Genomic DNA, 19,241 nt, shown 5'->3' on the forward strand with positions numbered 1-19,241 from the left:
GGAATCATTCCTTTCTCATTTGTCTTGTCCTCCATTCATTCTAGTCTTCTTGTTTATTAAGGATCCATAATATCTTAGTCTATTTAGCCAAGTAATGCCTTTGATAGCTTTGTCTTCATCCTGGGCAAAGTGTTACATTGTATCGCTTTTCTGAACACATTAATCCAGGAGTACAACATGGATGGAAAAGGATTCAGCTCCTTAGCTTTTGTCAGATGTAGGAATATGCATCGTATAGGTGAAGACTGGGTCTGGTGGTGCCAAGAGATATTCTATTGTCAGCATATGTAAAATAACAGATCCCATGTATCCAAACTTGTGACTGCAAGATACCCACAAAGGGAAACTATCTTGTTTCAGTGCTTACATGGAGTTATTTTTAAAGAAATAACTAGGGAGGAAGAATAAGGGAGATGATTCTATCCATAATATAATGACTTCTTATCTAGCGAGTACGTAGGACATACTGTGCACGTGCCAAACACCTAACATGTGTGATCTCGCTTAATCACCAGGAAAGATGATTTACTTTACCAGGCGCTCACATTCCTCCATTCTACAAAGAGGTCAAATAATTCGTGTTACTAAATAAGACTTCTGGGATTTAAACTCAGGTAACCTCCTTGCTTTTGAACTGTGGTATTGGAGAAGACTCTTGAGAGTCCCTTGGACTGCAAGGAGATCCAACCAGTCCATCTTAAAGGAGATCAGTGCTGAGTGTTCATTGGAAAGACTGATGCTGAAGCTGAAACTCCAATACTTTGGCCACCTCACGTGAAGAGTTGACTCATTAGAAAAGACCCTGATGCTGGGAGGGATTGGGGGCAGGAGGAGAAGGGGACAACAGAGGATGAGATGGCTGGATGGCATCACTGACTCAATGGACATGAGTTTAAGTGAACTCCTGGAGTTGGTGATGGACAGGGAGGCCTAGCATGCTGTGATTCATGGGGTCGCAGAGTCGGACATGACTGAGCGACTGAACTGAACTGAACTGAACCTCCTTCCAGAGCCAAGCTCCAGACTAACACATTATCTAGATGTGTATACGTAGGTGCTCAGAGGGCTCAAACAAAACCTTGTGCGCACCAGGAGACCTCACAGAGACTGAACCAGACCTGCCTTTGATTTTTTGAGTGTCTCCTGAGGAGGTACGGGTCAGCAGTGGCCTGCCACAGGGCCAGGGGCTCTGGGTGCATCAGACCTGGGTGTGGGATAAGCCCTCTTGGAGGAGATTGCCATTAACCCCACCATAGAGCCACCAGAATTTTCACAGGAATGCGAAGACAGACTCTTGGAGGGCACAAACAAAACCTTCGCACTCCAGGACCCAGGAGAAAGGAGCAGTGACCCCACAAGACACTGACCCAGACTTGCCCAGGAGTGTCCAGGAGTCTCTGGTGGAGGCATGGGTCAGTGATGGCCTGCTGCAGGGTCGGGGGCACTGAGTGAGGCAGTGCATCCATGGGACCTTTTGAAGGAGGTCACCATTATCTTCATTACCTCCACCATAGTTTGGTCTCAGGTCAACAACAGGAAGGGAATACAGCCCTGCCCTTGAGTATAGCCCTACACATCACAAGACCCAGTTTCCCCCACAGTCAGTCTCTTCCATCTGGAAGCTACCATAAGCCTCTTATCCTTATCCCACAGAAGGCAGACAGAATGAAAACCACAACCACAGAAAACTAATCAAGCTGATCACATGGACCACAGCCTTGTCTAACTCAATGAAACTATGAGCCATGCTGTGTAGGGCCACCTAAGATGAACAGGTCATGGTGGAGAGCTCTGACAAAATGTGGTCCACTGGAGATGAGAATGGCAAACCACTTCAGTATTCTTGCCTGGAAACCCCATGAACAGAATGAAAAGGCAAAAAGATAAGACACTGACAGATGAACTCCCCAGATCGGTAGGTGCCCAATATGTTACTGGAGAACAGTGGAGAAACAACTCCAGAAAAAATGAAGAGACAAAGCCAAAGTGAAAGCAATGCCCAACTGGGGATGTGACTGGTGATGGAAGTAAAGTCCAATGCTGTAAAGAACAATATTGCACAGGAACCTGGAATGTTAGGTCCATGAATCAAGGTAAATTGGAAGTGGTCAAACAGAAAATAACAAGAGTCAGTGAACTAAAATGGACCGGAATGGGCAAATTTAACTCAGATGACCATTATATCTATTACGGTGGGCATGAATCCTTTAGAAGAAATGGAGGAGCCCTCATAGTCAACAAAAGAGTCTGAAATGTAGCACTTGGGTGCAACCTCAAAAATAAAAGAATAATATCTGTTCATTTTCAAGGCAAACCATTCAGTAACAAAGTAATCGAAATCTATGCCCCAACCAGTAAAACTGAAGAAGCTGAAGTTGAACAGTTCTATGAATACCTACAAAGCCTTATGCTGCTGCTGCTGCTGCTAAGTCGCTTCAATCGTGTCCGATTCTGTGCAACCCCATAGACGGCAGCCCATCAGGCTCCACCATCCCTGGGATTCTCCAGGCAAGAACACTGGAGTGGGTTGCCATTTCCTTCTCCAATGCATGAAAGTGAAAAGTGAAAGTGAAGTCTCTCAGTTGTGTCTGACTCTTAGTGACCTCATGGACTGCAGCCTACCAGGCTCCTCCGTCCATGGGATTTTCCAGGCAAGAGTACTGGAGTAGGGTGCCATTGCCTTCTCCAACAAGGCCTTCTAGAACTAACACACAAAAAAGATGTCCTTTTCATTATATGGGACTGGAATGCAAAAGAAGGAAGTCAAGAGATACCTGGAGTATCAGGCAAATTTGGCCTTGGAGTACAAAATGAAGTAGGGCAAAGGCTAAAAGAGTTTTGTGAAGAGAATGCACTGGTCATAGCAAACAACCTCTTCCAACAACACAAGAGATGACTCTACACATGGATATCACCAGATGGTCAACACCAAAATCAGATTGATTATATTCTTTGCACCCAAAGATGGAGAAGTTCTATACAGTCAGCAAAAACAAGTACAGGAGCTGACTGTGGCTCAGATCATGAACTCCTTATTGCCAATTCAGACTGAAATTGAAGAAAATAGGGAACACCTCTAGACCATTCAGGTATGACCTAAATCAAATCCCTCACAATTATACAGTGTAGGTGACAAATAGGTTCAAGGGATTAAATCTGATAGAGTGCCTGAAGAACTATGGATGGAGGTTTGTGACATTGTACAGGAGGCAGTGATCGAGACCATCTCCAAGAAAAAGAAAGACAAAATGGTTGTTTGAGGAGGCCTTACAAATAGCTGAGGAAAGAAGAGAAGCTAAAGGCAAAGGAGAAAAGGAAAGATACAAGCATCTGAATGCAGAGTTCCAAAGAACAGCACAGAGAGATAAGAAAGCCTTCCTCAGTGATCAATGCAAAGAAATAGAAGAAAACAATAGAATGGGAAAGACTCGAGATCTCTTTAAGAATATTAGAGATACCAAGGAAATATTTCATGCAAAGATGGTACAATAAAGGACAGAAATGGTAGGGACCTAACAGAAGCAGAAGATATGAAGAAGAGGTGGCAAGAATACACAGAAGAACTATACAAAAAAGATCTTCATGACCCAGATAACTACAATGGTGTGTATCACTCACCTAGAACCAGGCATCCTGGAATGTGAAGTCAAGTGAGCCTTAGGAAGGAAGCATCACTATGAACAAAGCTAGTGGAGGTGATGGAATTCTAGTTGAGCTCTTTCAAATCCTAAAAAGATGATGTTGTGAAAGTGCTACACTCAATATGCCAGCAAATTTGGAAAACTCAGCAGTGGCCACAGGACTGGAAAAGTTCAGTTTCCATTCCAATCCCAAAGAAAGGCCATGCCAAAGAATGTTCCGACTACTGCACAATTGCACTCATCTAACACACTAGCAAACTAATGCTCAAAATTCTCCAAGCCTGGCTTCAACAGTACATGAACCAAGAACTTCCAGATGTTCAAGTTGGATTTAGAAAAGGCAGAGGAACCAGAGATTAAATTGCCAACATCCATTGGATCATCTAGAAAGCAAGAGAATTCCAGAAAAACATTTACATCTGCTTTATTGACTATGCCAAAGCCTATGACTGTGTGGTTCACAACAAACTATGGAAAATTCTTAAAGAGATGGTAATACCAGACCACCTAACCTGCCTCCTAAGAAATCTGTATCCAGGTCAAGAAGCAACAGTTAGAACTGGACATGGAACAACAGACTGGTTCCAATTCAGGAAAAGAGTAAGTCAAGGCTGTATATTGTCACCCTGTTTATTTAATTTATATTCAGAGCACATCATGCAAAATGCTGAGCTGGATGAAGCACAAGCTGGAATCAAGATTGCTGGGAGAAATGTCAATAACCTCAGATACACAGATGACACCACCCTAATGGCAGAAAGCAAAGAGGAACTGAAGACCCTGTTGTTGAAAGTTGGCTTAAAATTCAACATTCAGAAAATTAAGATCATGGCATCCAGTACCATCACTTCATGGCAAATAGACGGAGAAACAATGGAAACAGTGGCAGACTTTATGTTTTGGGGCTCCAAAATCACTGCAGATGGTGACTGCAGCCATGAAATTAAAAGATGCTTGCTCCTTAGAAGAAAAGCTATGACCAACCTAGACAGCATATTAAAAAGGAGAGACATTACTTTGCCGACAAAGGTCTGTCTAGTCAAAGCTATGGTTTTTTCCAGTAGTCATGTATGGATGTGAGAGTTGGACTGTAAAGAAACCTAAGCGATGAAGAACTGATGATTTTGAACTGCAGTGTTGGAGAAGACTCTTGAGAGTCCTTTGGACTGCAAGGAAATAAAACCAGTCAATCCTAAAGGAAAGCAGTCCTGAATATTCATTAGAAGAACTGATGCTGAAGCTGAAACTCCAGTACTTTGGCCACCTGATGCGAAGAACTGACTCATTAGAAAAGACCCTGATGCTGTGCAAAACTGAAGGCAGGAGGAAATGGGGACGACAGAGGATGAGATGGTTGGATGGCATCACTGACTCGAGGGACATGAGTTTGAGCAAGCTCCAGGAGCTGGTGATGGACAAGGAAGCCTAGCGTGCTGCAGTCCATGGGGTCGCAAAGAGTCAGACAAGACTGAGGGACTGAACTGAACTGATGTAGGGAAAGTATTGGGAGATGTATCTTTTGTAGTTCAGAGATAAAATGGCATCTAATTTCTTCCTCCCTTTTTCACTAATGATGTCTTTTCACTGACTAGACACTGTTTTTTTTCTTCTCACCCAGGGGCAATGTTTCCAACACCTCCCACTCCTATTTTCATTAACTCTCAGCAGCCTGGGTTTGCTACACTAGTGAGACTGTTGGCTTGTTTTTGGTACCTTGAGATTTGGAGCAGAGAGCCCAGCCTTATACTCAGCCTTTGACCCTTAGGAAGGGAGTATTCAACAGATTAAAGAAAGACTATTCTACTGATCAATTACCTTCTATTTTAGAGAAATACATGGATTAGTAAGATATTTTGAGACTGAGTATAAAAGAATAAAAATACAAAGAAATCTACACTGAGCCAGTACCACATCAATGTATGGAAGTTTTAAAATTCTCTTTTTAATTAAAAAAAATCTTTAACCTATGCTTGATTAAACTTCAAGTACCACCTAAGCAACCCATCCCTGGAGGGAATGCTTTAAATGAGAGCCTCCCTGCTTCTTTTGAAGCCATTTTACTATCTCTGGGGCCCAGCATTTAAGTATACACCACTTGATGATATTAGTTAAGACTTGGCAAAGCCTCTCAACCAGCTACTCTTGGATGAAATGAAAGTGAAATGATGTTGGAAGAATAAGGCTTAAAAAGCTAGGATGGGGAAGGATCTAAGGAAAGATAAGTCGGTAGGGAATTAAGAGAATGAGAATAACTAATGGGCCATGATGGGGCTAAGATGATGATAACAGGGTGGAGCTGAGACGATAATGACAAGCTGGGAAACTTGAAGAGGTGAAGAGGAGGGTGGATGAGATGGTTTAGCAATATAAATGGTCTTGTTGAAATGAGAGCAGAGTGCATTTATCCAGCTGTGAACAGTGTGATGAGAAAATATTAAGCTGAATCCTTTAAACAGGATGAATAATAATTGTAATAATAAAAATAAGATAGGATGTATAGAATATAATATGGAACAGTAGTCTCCAACTGCTCTATAAATGCTGAAAGCAGTTTAGCTATTTATTTTCAAAGCTGGAAACTTTAATACCAAGTAACTGGTGGAGATTTAAAGCATTTTTCTCCTCCACACTTGTGGAACTAAGACACAATTGTTCACTGTGCTGTTATTGACCTGTTCTATCTTAATGCACTTACAGAACTTTGGCATTAAACCAAAACTTTCATCCAAGTTAGAGGAAAGCTCACTCTGCAAGGAGACTTGGTTTTCTTAGTGTCCATATGTACCGAGTGCCCAAATTTCAGCCAAAAATCTGGTCAGAATTTCTGAGCTTATGATATAAGATGGCAAGCAGAACAGATGTGCATATGTAAATATGCTTTCCTTTTTATGGTTTAGACTGTTGTTAATTTTCATTTATCCCTGGTCTTTATCTAACCAAGCTGCTAGGAGGAATGCAGAAAAGCATTATAAGCATTATGATTGTACTTACATCATAGGGTTTGGGGGTACCAAGTAAAGCATCTTATCCTTAATGCAACATTCTCTCTCTCTGAAAGAGCCTCAGAGAAGAGTTTAATTAAACCTGGGTTTTAATGAGTCAGATAGAGGATACCTTAAAGCCTGAGCTCTTTCAGCATGTTCAGTTTATGGTTAGTAGCTTTGGGATGGAACTCTGAGAAACTCATAAGCTGAGACCCTTGTGTTTAAAAGAAAAGCATGTCTTACTACTCACCAGTAGGTGTCATCAAGCACATTTGACTTCAAACTTCAGATGAGATTGTGTTATCATAAGTGGGTGGGATTAAGGAAAAGACTAAAAATCAAATTGTATCATGGCAAGAAGCTTATATCCTGACATAACTCTTGTCCTGGTATCAGTAATGTGGAAGGAAGAATTTGAAGGAAAATCTGAATTAGTGTTTACCAAAATAAATTTTCTGGATGCTTGGCTAAAGCTGATATGAACAGGAGGGCTTAGAGGGAGGAAAGGAGCTGTTAGTTACCAAGGTTCATCCATCAGAAGTTAAAGAGCCCAGCACCAGGACCAAGATATATGCCCTGAATCTGATCACTACTAATGTAAACACTCCAGAAAGTCTCTAATCTTGGTGGGTTCTCCAGAGGAGGGTAGGATTCTATTTGTAAGCTTACCACAATAGGGTGTTATCCTCTACTCTAGCTAATTTTTTTAAAGGCTTTGGATTTAAAATTTTACTAACAGCTCTCTGATCATTTAGCAGTGGCAGGAAAGACAGACAAATGCTGTATAGGAGATATGATCCCCTAGGTATGAAAACTCTTCTATTTTATAATTGTCCAAGTAGCTAAACATGAGTAAGATATACCTATATCTGTTTATCTATCCATATAAACTCTCCATGATGCTTACTATTTTTTCCCCTTCAGAGCGTGTTTCACCCACAATCCCCCACCCCCTTCAAGGTCAGTATTGTTTTTATCATCATAGCTCTATTGCTGGGTCATTCTCCATCATCTGTAATGTTCAAAACACAGAAAGGGATAAACACATTCACAAAATTCACATACACATACAAATAGGAACTTTTTTTTTTAAATTTAAACCTTCAAAGAAAAGTCAGTCAGTTGTCCTCACATGAACTGAAAAACAGAAAACTGGTCTATACTTCAAGTTGGTCAGTAACTGGGGAGATAGTACTAAGCTAAGAAAGTGATTTTTTGTTCAATTAATACATATTACAGGTAACTATGAACTTACATATTTGGAACACAGCTAGTTAAATTCTGTAGCTCATAAAAATATGAATCTTCTAACTGACCACCTTATACAATCCAAATCTGAAATCATTTGTATCACTTGTAGAAATGAATTTACCTATCACCAAAGGTTGAACTCAACCATATTATGAGGACATTTCTTTTTCTTAAAATTGTGGCTAATTTGGGGACTTTTCCTTTTAAACACAACTATTTTAGAAACACAAATGAGAAAACAAGGTAGTCATTTGGTATTCCTTTTCACAGAACTTTCCACACACTCAAATTAAATTTTGCTTCCTACAGCACATTTCAATGCAAGTTACAGCCCCAGCCTTCTATCTTAAGGCTATTTAAAGGCAAATTGGCAAATAAAATTAAAACAATACAAAAATCTGAAATGAAACCAACCTACCATTGAAATTAAATTCCAGAAAAGTGATTTGCAAATAACACTCAAAGACCTGAGGAAAAAAAATGGAAAGTAGGCCATGCAGGGCCTCGTGTGGAGAAAATAAATCCAATTAAACAAGATTATCATATACACTCTAAAGGAAATGTGCTCAGAATTAAAGGTTGGAAGCTGCTGTTTTCTAAGTTGGAAGACGGATCATGTTTCATTAACACTTGTCTAAACTAAAAATTAGGCCAGAAATGAGTGTAGATATGCAGAGTGTCAATAACGCAACGTGTTGCATATGCATATATTCACATATAGACAAACTTATTTTAATTATATTAGAAATGAGAATCGCAAGGTTTCAGGGATCAACTAGACAACTTAATAAAAGAATTATTCTTAAATTTCAAGTAAGGTCCAAAGTATTCTTAGAAGAATTCTGTTGAATAAGATTCTTCCCTAAAACATTGATGAAATCCGTTTTCTTCCCCAGCCACTAAAAATACGACTGTTAAAATGTGTCTGTTTTTTCAGACATGACATGAGACTTAGTGTTCATGGGAAGTATCCCATTTTGAATTCCTGACATGCCACAATTATTTTAAGATATTTATCTTCTACTGTTGCTGCAGAGATTGACACCATTTTATCGTGTTGCCATCTTGCAAGTATCTTGATGTGACAAACATGCACATACACATTTGTCCCAATGGACAACATTCTCAAAGAGGTTGTGCTCCATCCAAGACAAGCTTTGTACAGTGTCACTAGGACTCAAGGTATCCTTTATGAGAACAGTTCTACAGCCCCAAAGCCAAATATTTTATCTGATTACTCTTTATGATACATATAACAGTGAACAAAATGAAGCCAGACACTGTTCACAAAGGAACAGTGTTTGATATTGAAAAATAGTCCGGACCAGGATGGAGCTTGTGGGATTTTGTTGAACTTGATATATTCCCACAAACGGAATTGCTGATTGGAGAATGACCCTAGTTTGATTTTGCATTGTAGATAGACCGTAGATATAGCTTCTTTAGATCCAATAGTTTTAGAGAATATAGTTTCTCTTACTACTAATACTTAGGGCTTCTGCTGGTAGAAATTGAAAAGCTGTTCATGGAGACTTGGGGTAGGTGGTGTGAGAGGTGGTTATAGAAAGTACCCCCTTAAGTTTCCTATGTCTCATAAGGACTTTTAATTTCTAGAATCAAATCTGTTCCCCACTCCTCTTTCCAATCAAGATGGCAGCCCATGTGAAATGCAGTTTCCTATGGAAAAAAATACTAACACACAGGATCCTTAATCTTTTTTATGGTGCCCCTTGAGTACTGAAGTCTCTAAGAAAAGATGACTGCTTCACTGTGGTCATAGCTCTAGGACAAGACACCTTCATTTCATTAAATATCCTATGTTGTCATCATCTATGTGGAATCCTACCTTCCCACCCTAAAGTGTGAAGATGTCTTGAAGCAGATGGTTGATGCAAATGGCTTGAAGGATTCTGAGCCAATTAATTTCCTTAAGGTGTTTTGAAAGTAGGAGAAAGTCCCAAAGCTTCTTTCTGTCCTCCCGTCATAAAAAAAGAGAACTTTCCCTCCTACTTTCCAGTAACAGAAACATATGTTTAATTTCAGCTGCTTCATTGTTAATATCTCTCATTGGAGGGTCTCCCCTCCTTACCCCCACTCTACATGGCTCATCAAGCTGACTGGGGATAAACAGCAGAGTCACAGCAGGAATGCAGTCCTAAACCCCTTCAAGCTGTGATTAAACAAAAACAAGGCTCAATAAATCAAATGTATTTCCCTTGGGTTCCCTTCATCATATTACTTGATTTTCTGCAGTGATAATAATAATACTGGAATTACACCAAAGAATAATTTGTATTGTCTGCAGCCAATCAGAAAATTTCAAATTTCCTTTCCTCTTATACCAGAAACAAATAACAAAAAACCCAAAAATCAGGGTGCTTCCCTGCTCCTTAATTTAAGAGACACATATAAATAAATAAAACAAATAGTGTTCCATTTTTGATCTGTTTCTGATAGGTGTTTTTCCCATTAATTTTAATTTAGGTTTATTTATTCTGAAATGAGTCCTGAATTGCATATATTTGCATAACTATCCTTGACTATATCGCTGCAGAAAATCCACTGAATTGTAAAATGAGGAAAGAGCCAACTCTAAATATCTGAGGGAGCGTTTCTCACTTTGTTAGTCTTAAATCATTTCCTGAGGGCTCTGAATACTGAGACATGGTAACCGGGCTCCCATCTCCTCCCCATCAACTCGCTTGGGAACAGCTCCTCGTGATGGACATGAACCAGACAGGCTCTCACCTTTAGAAGGACCGCAGGCGCAGAGTGAGGTGAGGAAACCAGCCTCAGGAAGTTAAAAATAAAGGGAAAGAAGAGAAAAGGCCAAGGACAAGCCACCATTGTTGTGTGTTTATCACCCTCAAGTGAAGAATTCCCGTGAGCTCAAGGCGCTCTGGTCGCAATCGCTGCCACTTAAAAAAAAAAAAAATTAATAACCCTAGAGTCTGTCTCCTCTGTTTGCCTCCCATCTGATTATTTATCCCAAGTGAACAGCCTTTCCATTCACTAACCCCATGTGGCGAGCGGGTTTGGGAAATGTTGAGATTATCTTCCAAGTTCAGGCACTGCATTGGGTTTGTTCACAGCTGCTTGCCATTCCATTCCTGTTTTTCCATTGATAAAACGCATTGCACATGGCTGGGTTTGCATGATTAATACAGCTGTCTAAAGCTTGCTCTGAAAACAAAACAACCCCCCCCCCCAACAAATTAAAGTTTAAAAAAAAATTAAAATCCAGCCCACAAACAAACCAGGCTTGTAGAAATCTGCAGTCCGCCTGGCCTGCTTCCTCCCACAGGGAGACCAGTGTTGGCTCAGGGCAGGCCTGGCATCAGAACAGCCAGATTCTGTATCCAGAAAGAGGAAGAGATGGACCTACCCTCACCCGGCACTCCCAGGAATGGGTTCTCAAGTCAGACCACTGGCATGGAAGAAAAACTGGGGGGAAAATCCTCCAAAGATCCCAGGCTGTGAGGGTGCCTGGACCACCCCTACAGCTTCATTTATTTTCTGTAGGATATTTTCCCAGGTATTGAAGAGAGAATGCTTCTTTTCAGCTCCTTATTATAACAGCAGTGTCACCTTGTCTAGTAATAACAGTAATAATAATAATAATCGTTAACATAGTGGAATTCTCATGTAACAAAGAATTCTAAGAGCTTTGGCATGTACTAATCCAATTAATCCCCACACCCCTAAGAAACTAACATGCACCTTCTCCCACGCTTTTAACCATCAAATTCCGCCCAAATTTCAGTCTACTCCTTGTTGCACCCAGGCACATATATAAACTCTAGCACATTATAAATAGACAGTATGTATGCATTCATGTTCATTAGATATGTATTAGATATATCTGTCTAATGAATTTTAAACACTCATCTAATTTATTTTATGTATTATAATGCTTCTAATAAACAATACAGTTGCCTTAATATCCATACACCTTTACAAAGTTCATTCCAGACCCACTCAACACACAGAGATTTGAAAGCTTAGTCGTTAAAAAACATGAGCAGAGCTATCTGGCATCGGGACATCTAATTTCACACACTTATTCAGGCTGATTTACATACACACCTCTATTAATCATGGATAATTACTAGCATTGTTCTCTTTAATTCAGTTTTTCCAACTGTGAAATGGGAAAGAAATTATATTTTTCATGCCTACAAACTCAAAGTGGTGTTTTAAATAATATGTAAAAGAGAGCTTCAAGTTCCTCAAAAGAATGCTTATTGAATTCAAAATAATCCTATTCAGATACACATTTGTCTTATACTTTTTAAAGATGCACTTGTATCGAGTATTACGTTGCCTAGATATTAATTTGATAAAACTTGGTTTGGCTTCATTCTGTGCTTGTGCACAGTCACTCAGTTGTGTCCAGCTCTTTGCGACCCCATGGACTGTAGTCCTCCAGGCTCCTCTGTTCGTGGGATTCTCCAGGCAAGAATACTGGAGTGGGCAGCCATTCTCTTCTCCAGGGGATCTTCCTGACTCAGGGATTGACCCAGGTCTACTTCATTGCACGTGGATTCTTTACCATCTGAGCCACCAGGGAAACCCTTGGCTTTGTTATAGATGGCTGTATTTTGGATTCTAGGGGTGTCTGAAATACCCACACTGTTAATAATGTAAATACAGAAGGATCCTAAGGCCAAACAAAGTATACTTTTCATTATTTTTCAACACTGTCATAACGCTCCACTTCAGAGGAGCCGCGGTTACACCGTTCTCTACTGTGAGGCACACACTTGCAGGGGATGCCCGACTGGGCATTAGCACCTGTCAGACTAGTCCATAATGATCAATCTAAAAAACCTGCACTTTTTTCCTGGTCAAAGGTGTAAAGCATGTCCTAGGAAAGGCTTCAGTGTTTAAGTGCATTGCTCCTTTCCCACTAGCCGATGGAAATAAGGGCCTTGATTTTATTGACAGAACTTAGGTAGCCATGTCAACACGAATTTACAGTAGAATCACGAGCCCTGATTAATTCACATGAAGATAACTGAGAGTTGACACGAATATCTGACAACAATCCCCTGACTCCTTTCACGGGAATAAAAGTCTAACTTCCTCCTGGTTTATCTCAAGGGGGATAGTTTGGCCAATACTTCACCTAGAATCAATACTTTACCCACCAATTCAGTGACTTAGACTCAACTGTTACAGGTGGGCCACACCACCAATTTGGACCCATTGTAACATGCACTTCTCTCTGTTGAATCCACTTCTTGTTTTGCTCTTCAACCGTTTCCTTCTTCCTTTTGCCGTTTCCTAAGAAGTTCTTATTCTCTCCTCATTAAAGTTTTCTAGCCAGAATAATTCTGAATTTATTCATGCTCTTATTTAAAAGTTCAAAAGAAGCTTGGAAATCTTAACCTCTCTTAGAATTTACATTGAGCTTCAAGTGAAATGGCTAAAAACCATATAGCATCAATTTAAAGGTAGGAGAATTTTTAGTACTGGGACTCTTTCCTAATGCCTTTTCCTGTTTTCCTAGTCTGGATCGGCCTGCATCAGGCAGCCTTTCATGGTGATCCCCGCACTTAAACTTTGCTGTGCTATTTAGATTTCTATAGCCAGCAGGGACTTAAAGATGAATATATATAATTTTTGAAAATGCAAGCTCCCACTAAATTTTAATTTGATGGAAATATTTCTCTTCTATGAGCTTTATGAGAAAAAATATCTTTCAAAGTAACAATTACATGTGGGGATTAAGTTTAAGTAATTGACAGTCTTGTCTTTTTAATTAAAAGGAATAAAGCTGCCTAAGAAGAGCTCAAAGAGATTTGCAGCAGAAAATACTGGCTTGCTGCCCCAAAGGGTGACAAGACCAGGATCTTGAATGGACAGAAAATGCTTATACAGGTCCCTTTGGTCTTTGGAGAGCACCCCCAGGGGAGCTCACCCTGGTGTTTGCATCAAGTGTGACATTTAGCAGGTGGGTAGCGATGTACTGGGAACTTCCAGTACATCCCTACCAAAAGGTACCAAAAGGTAGCTCAGACAGTAAAGAATTTACCTGCAATGTAGGAGACCTGGGTTCAGTCCCTCAGCTGAATGTTAAATAGCCATGTACTTTGAGAAGAGTTGCTGAGTTTAGCCAAGAAGATGGTCCTTTCTTTGGAAGTTTTGCTCTAGGTTCAGAGAAAAGGTCAAGAGTCCTTAAGATCAAGTGGCACTATTTAAGAGTCAAAAAGATGTATGTATATGTGTAATGGATTCCCTTGTACAATATAAACTAACACAACATTGCAAAGCAACTATGCTACAATAAAAATGAAAAAAAATAGGTAGAAAGTTTCAAAGGAAAAAAGGTCAAGAAAGAACACATATTCTTCCAAGAATTCAATCATCAGTAAAGTCTTGGCTCCTGACAAATTTCATAGGATAGCCCCGCAAAACTATAATCTTTCATTTTAGTCTGCCCCTTGGCTCCCTCTCTTTCTTTTTCACCTGAAATTCTTATTTTTGTTATCTGTATTTCTTGATCTTCTTTTTCTCTACATTTTCCACCATATTCACCTTGCATTTTTTTATACACTCTTTCTTTGACATCCTTCAAACAAAACCAAAGAAAAGGTTTTGGTGGTGTTAGCATTCAATTCTTGACACTGGATACCACACAGTGAAGCACCACAAAGCCATTATCCCATCTATCTGGAGAGGCTAGATACACAACCTCCCTTTTACAGTCACTCTGTCCCCACAATGGTCTTTAATCATCACAAGTCATTTGTAGGCATTAAATTAAACAAGCACTGCCATAGGGGAAAAATCCCCCAGCTTAAGAGGTCCCACCTTACATCTCCCCTTGTACACTGCTATGAAGAACACACCTGCCAAGTCAGGACACAGCGTGGCATAATGAGCTTGGAATTCCAATTTAAGGTGTTCATTTGTACCCAGATATATGATGGGAGTAGGCAGACCACTCACTAGGACTCCACCGAGAATCGGCAGCTTATATCCACTGCAAATCAGTAGGAGGAGAGACCTTACAAGGCATTTATCATGCTTCCTAATTGGACCCTGGGGACCTGAGAACTGCCATAGTTTATTGCACTATTTTACTCATCACAATGCTGGTTGTAAAAGAAAACGCTTCCCACGTTTCTGTAACACATATGTACGTTTTAATAGCTGGACATTACCACTAACAGAGTATCCTTGCTATAAATCACAGCTATCAGTCCACTCTACTTTATACGCCCCATACTCACAATGGAGATTCTTCTGTTTTAACCACTTACCTTCCAAACCTTGTAGTTCCAGTATGACTTTTCTTTTTTAACTACTTAAGAGAATCTTGCTTGGGGCAACCGTAGCATCCTGTGGTTTAAAAAAAAAAAAAAAAAACAGATAACTGTGCCTTGACTGAGTACCCATCCCATGCACCATCCCATCCTCTGTAGCCCGCAGGACACTGAGCATCCCCACCCATGTGCTATGTTGGAAAGTTGCTTGGCCATTCTGAAGTGCTTTCTCAATTGTACATGTGAATGTTTGGAGGGCAGAAATGACTAAGGGAAAAAAGGAACGTAAAAAAAGCAGTAGCTTTCACTTCTCTTTGTTGAATCACAACTTAGAGAGTAACTTGGGAGATGTGTTCTCGTCCCTGCAGTTCCTGAACACAGGTAAGTTCATTGTGGAAGGTTGTTCACTTCATGTCACAGTGCTGAAATAGACGGCATGCTCTCACCCACTGGAGGTTGGTCTTCCCATCTGTCATTAAACGAATGCGTCACTGTCTATTCTGCCTTTAAATGTACTCTCCACTTGCCTTCGCTCTGTAAAGTTCCTTTATTTTCTGTTCATGTTTTCTTTTCATCTGATTTTCAACCATTAGGAACACCAGAAAGAAACCTCATTCTTGATGGGCAGTGAAAACTAGTTTCTGGCCCAGATGAAGTTTATTTGACAATACACAGTATTTTGGTTACACTATTCATTCCTTCGAAAAAAAAGTACCATCCTAGTACTTTCTATGTCAAGCTCTAGCTCTGAGCTAGGTACTTGGGAAGTGCTGTGGGAAGAAGCCAGACACGACCTCCACAGTAATAGACCTTACAGACCTGCCCGGGCAGTAGTTGTTGATGAGCAGTTACGAGAAACTTTGCTAAGTTGAGGAGACCTGTGTGGTCTATGGAGAACTCAGCACAGGGGCACCTTAGCTAACCTGGACCAGTCAGTTCTCTTACCAGTGAAAGTGAAGTTTAAAATTAAGGCAGAAAGAAGAGAAGGGAGAAAGGAGCAGAACATCCCAGGATTGCAGAGAATTAGAATCCAGAGACAGCTCAACAGTAGTGTCTAAATAATTTTTTAAATATGGGGGAAAAACCCACATTTTTTTCCTAATAGTTTCTTACTTTTCCTCATTTGCATCTAGCCTGTTTAAAAACAAAAGAAAGGTGATAAACCAGTGGAGTTAAAAGAGAAGAGATGGGCATTACTACCTGTTACACATTTAAGATAAGAAAGAGCAGCTGTCAACTTGACTACTGTGCGGACATGTGTGGATAGGGTATACTATGTGGTAGGTGGTGTTACAGAGGTGAGTTTTCTGGAGGATGCTGAGAGCCATTCTCTATCAGAGCTTCTAGAGAAAGCTTTTAGCCTCTCAACAAGGAGGCTTGACAGTAGGCTTTTAAGTTAGTTGTCGGGATGGTCAGGTCAGTTGGAGCCATCTGTGTTTTCCAGGAGCTGCTTGCTCTAGAACCTGGAGGTATATTATGTCTCAAGTCAGTGACACAGCAGGAATTACAGATAAATCCCTGAGGGGTCCTGGTGCTCCCAGTAGTAAAGGCATTGCCAAGGTTCCAAAGCAGAACCGCCTTCACCAAATTCTCTGCCCTGCGGCGGTCAGTGCTATAGACGCAGGCTCTGGGGTAACTCTGAGCATACCACTGTTTTTTAATCCCTTATCTTCTTATTTGTGAGAGCCTTAAAATCCCAGGAAATCTCACAAATTCACTTATCTCCGCCTTCAAATTCCACAGCGAGTTACCTTGTTTCATGGTATTTGAATGTTTTTGGTTTCAAACATATGAAATGAAAACACATATTACACGGATTAAGGCCAGTCTTGAATCCCTTAGAATTTAAATCTAAAATGTATTCTGAAACGGATCTGCAATTCACAATTTAGAGCATGGAAACAGAGGGAGAAAACCAGACAGGAGGCAAATCTCTAGAGACCTACACAAACCTGTACTTTTAAAATCCTTTTTTAGCAAGTCAAATACATGAAGGCGCAGAAGGCTTCCAAATGTACATGAAATTATGTCTTTTCAACTGTAATCTACTTTGCCCCAACAATAAGTAGATTCGGGGCTAGGAAGTAGCTCTTTATGAAATTGGATGACTGTTCTTTCATTCCAATGAGGACCAAATGCCAGGATTTTACCCACAGGTGCAATGGGTGTGTTATAGGCACAGGAGCATAAGCATTTGTTTCTTCTTTAAGGCAAAGAGTTCGTGTCTGGCTCTAATAACTTACTAATTCAAAAAAATTTACTTCTGGAGTTTTTCTGTCTTATATATATTTTTAGGTGGAGTGGCCCAGGGAAGTTCCTTTATTAAACTTACCCCATTGGGCATTCTCTAACATTTTAATTCACTGATTATTAAAAATTAAACCTCTCAGGCTAAATAAGAAACCTGCAGGATTTGAGCAGGCTGACTTGCTTTAAGAGACTTAATGAAACCCTTCCTTTATGCTGGGAGTGCTTAGTGATCCTGTACTTTCTGGAACAGTCCGTATCACCATCGAGCAGAGCCTATAGCAGTTAAAGTCATTTCATGTACCTGTACTTACTCCACAGAGCACTTACTTCAAGCGTGCAGTCAGAAGGACCTCATAAACCCATATAATACATATTTTATTGCATTGTCATTTCATGCTGTAAAGACAATGTTCCTTATAGAAATTAGACCTCACCTATCTTAGCTTCTCTTTAGTTTCACTAATACCAGCCAACTAAAAAGTGGTGGGGAAAACTCAGTCTCCTTGTAATGATGTCAACTCAAAGCTAAAGAATCAGAAAATTATTATTTTCTTTTCCCCAGATTTAGGGGATTATTTTCTTTACCCCAGATTTGTTTTTATAAATAGCTTTCCATTCTGATAATAAATGTTATGCTTTTCATTATGGAAGAATTTGAAAATATATGAAACTATAAAGAAGAAAATAAAGATTATATATAATCTCTCTCCTCAGAGATAACACCATTAATATGATAGAAACAAATGTTTTGTCTGAATCTTTGAGCTGTTGGTGTATTATAACATATTCGAGTGAAAACACCTGACCAGTTCTCTGCGTTCTTCCCCTCTGAGGCTGGCCTAGCCCTGTGTCTTGCTCAAGGTCACAGAACACTCAGGTTCAGGAGTCCCTGCCCCTCAGGCCACCGCCCACTCCACAGGGACCAGTACACCCTCCGCTCTTCCCGGTCCTGAGTCAAACCTGACTCACCCTACAAGACATTTCCACTGAGTCACCTCCAGGGTCTCCAGTAAGAGTCCCCCTTACTGAACCTCCTACTTTCTCTCTCTAAATTGGGGTATAAGACAAAGTTATCTTCTGTTTAATGAGATGAACTTTTATTTTAAAAATATTTTCTCTGATTCTCTTTCGTATAGAACATAATGGAGGGTTGGTCCACTAATTGATGAGAATAAGGAATGATTCTCAATTATTTTATTATATAATGAGACATTATATCCACATTCATTTTTCTCAATTATTCTACTATATAATGAGACGTTATATCAACATTAATTTTGATTTGGGTATACTCATTCATTCAACACTGAATTATCACCAGAATATCCAGGGTGGCAAAAAGCTTGATACATCATTCATGTCTCTGACTCACTTTGAAACAGCATCAGACTATCTGAAGTCCATTCCTGGTCATGGTCAATGATCAGAAGCCCCTAGGAGTATTTAAAAGTAAAGTGTAGGAGTCCTTTCTGACCCAAATCTAGCCAAGGGGGAGGCCAACTTACCTTCTCAAATATTGATGACATGCTGAGCTAAGACTTTTTCATTTCCCCAGCCAGTTTGGCATATTTCCCTAGTTGTCAGGATAGTGACTGACCTATGAAGTAGGTCAGAAAACAGCTACAACCTTAAGGTTGAGGATTAGACCTATTTCTCTATGTTGGCTTTTCCTCCAGAACCAGACCCAGAATGATCACTGAGATCCTCAGAGAACATTACTCTATAAATATTAGGCATGAGAGTTTATACAATATGGATATAGTACAAAAGAGAAAATTAAAACTCTAACAATCCAAATAGAAACCACAGGCATGTTTTTTTTCTATGTCAAAAGGAAAAATAAT

General features: G+C 40.0%; 1 protein-coding gene across 3 annotated transcripts in view; it reads left to right on the forward strand.

Moving 5' to 3' along the window:
* Positions 1-19,241, forward strand: part of LSAMP (limbic system associated membrane protein) — a 712,212-nt gene that overhangs the window by 675,508 nt on the left and 17,463 nt on the right. For 2 of the 3 annotated variants that reach the window (XM_086320663.1, XM_086320641.1), the window contains one exon: positions 7,550-7,585. The exons of the other annotated variant lie outside the window; for it this stretch is intronic. In XM_086320663.1, coding sequence (XP_086176789.1) covers positions 7,550-7,585 — 36 coding nt within the window. The remainder of the gene's footprint in view (positions 1-7,549; positions 7,586-19,241) is intronic. 3 annotated transcript variants of the gene reach the window in all.

This window comes from Bos grunniens, chromosome 1 (assembly GCF_055505025.1).
Source record: "Bos grunniens cultivar Pamir isolate PY7600 chromosome 1, Bosgru_T2T1.0, whole genome shotgun sequence".
In the NCBI taxonomy this organism is placed as follows: Eukaryota; Metazoa; Chordata; class Mammalia; order Artiodactyla; family Bovidae; genus Bos; species Bos grunniens.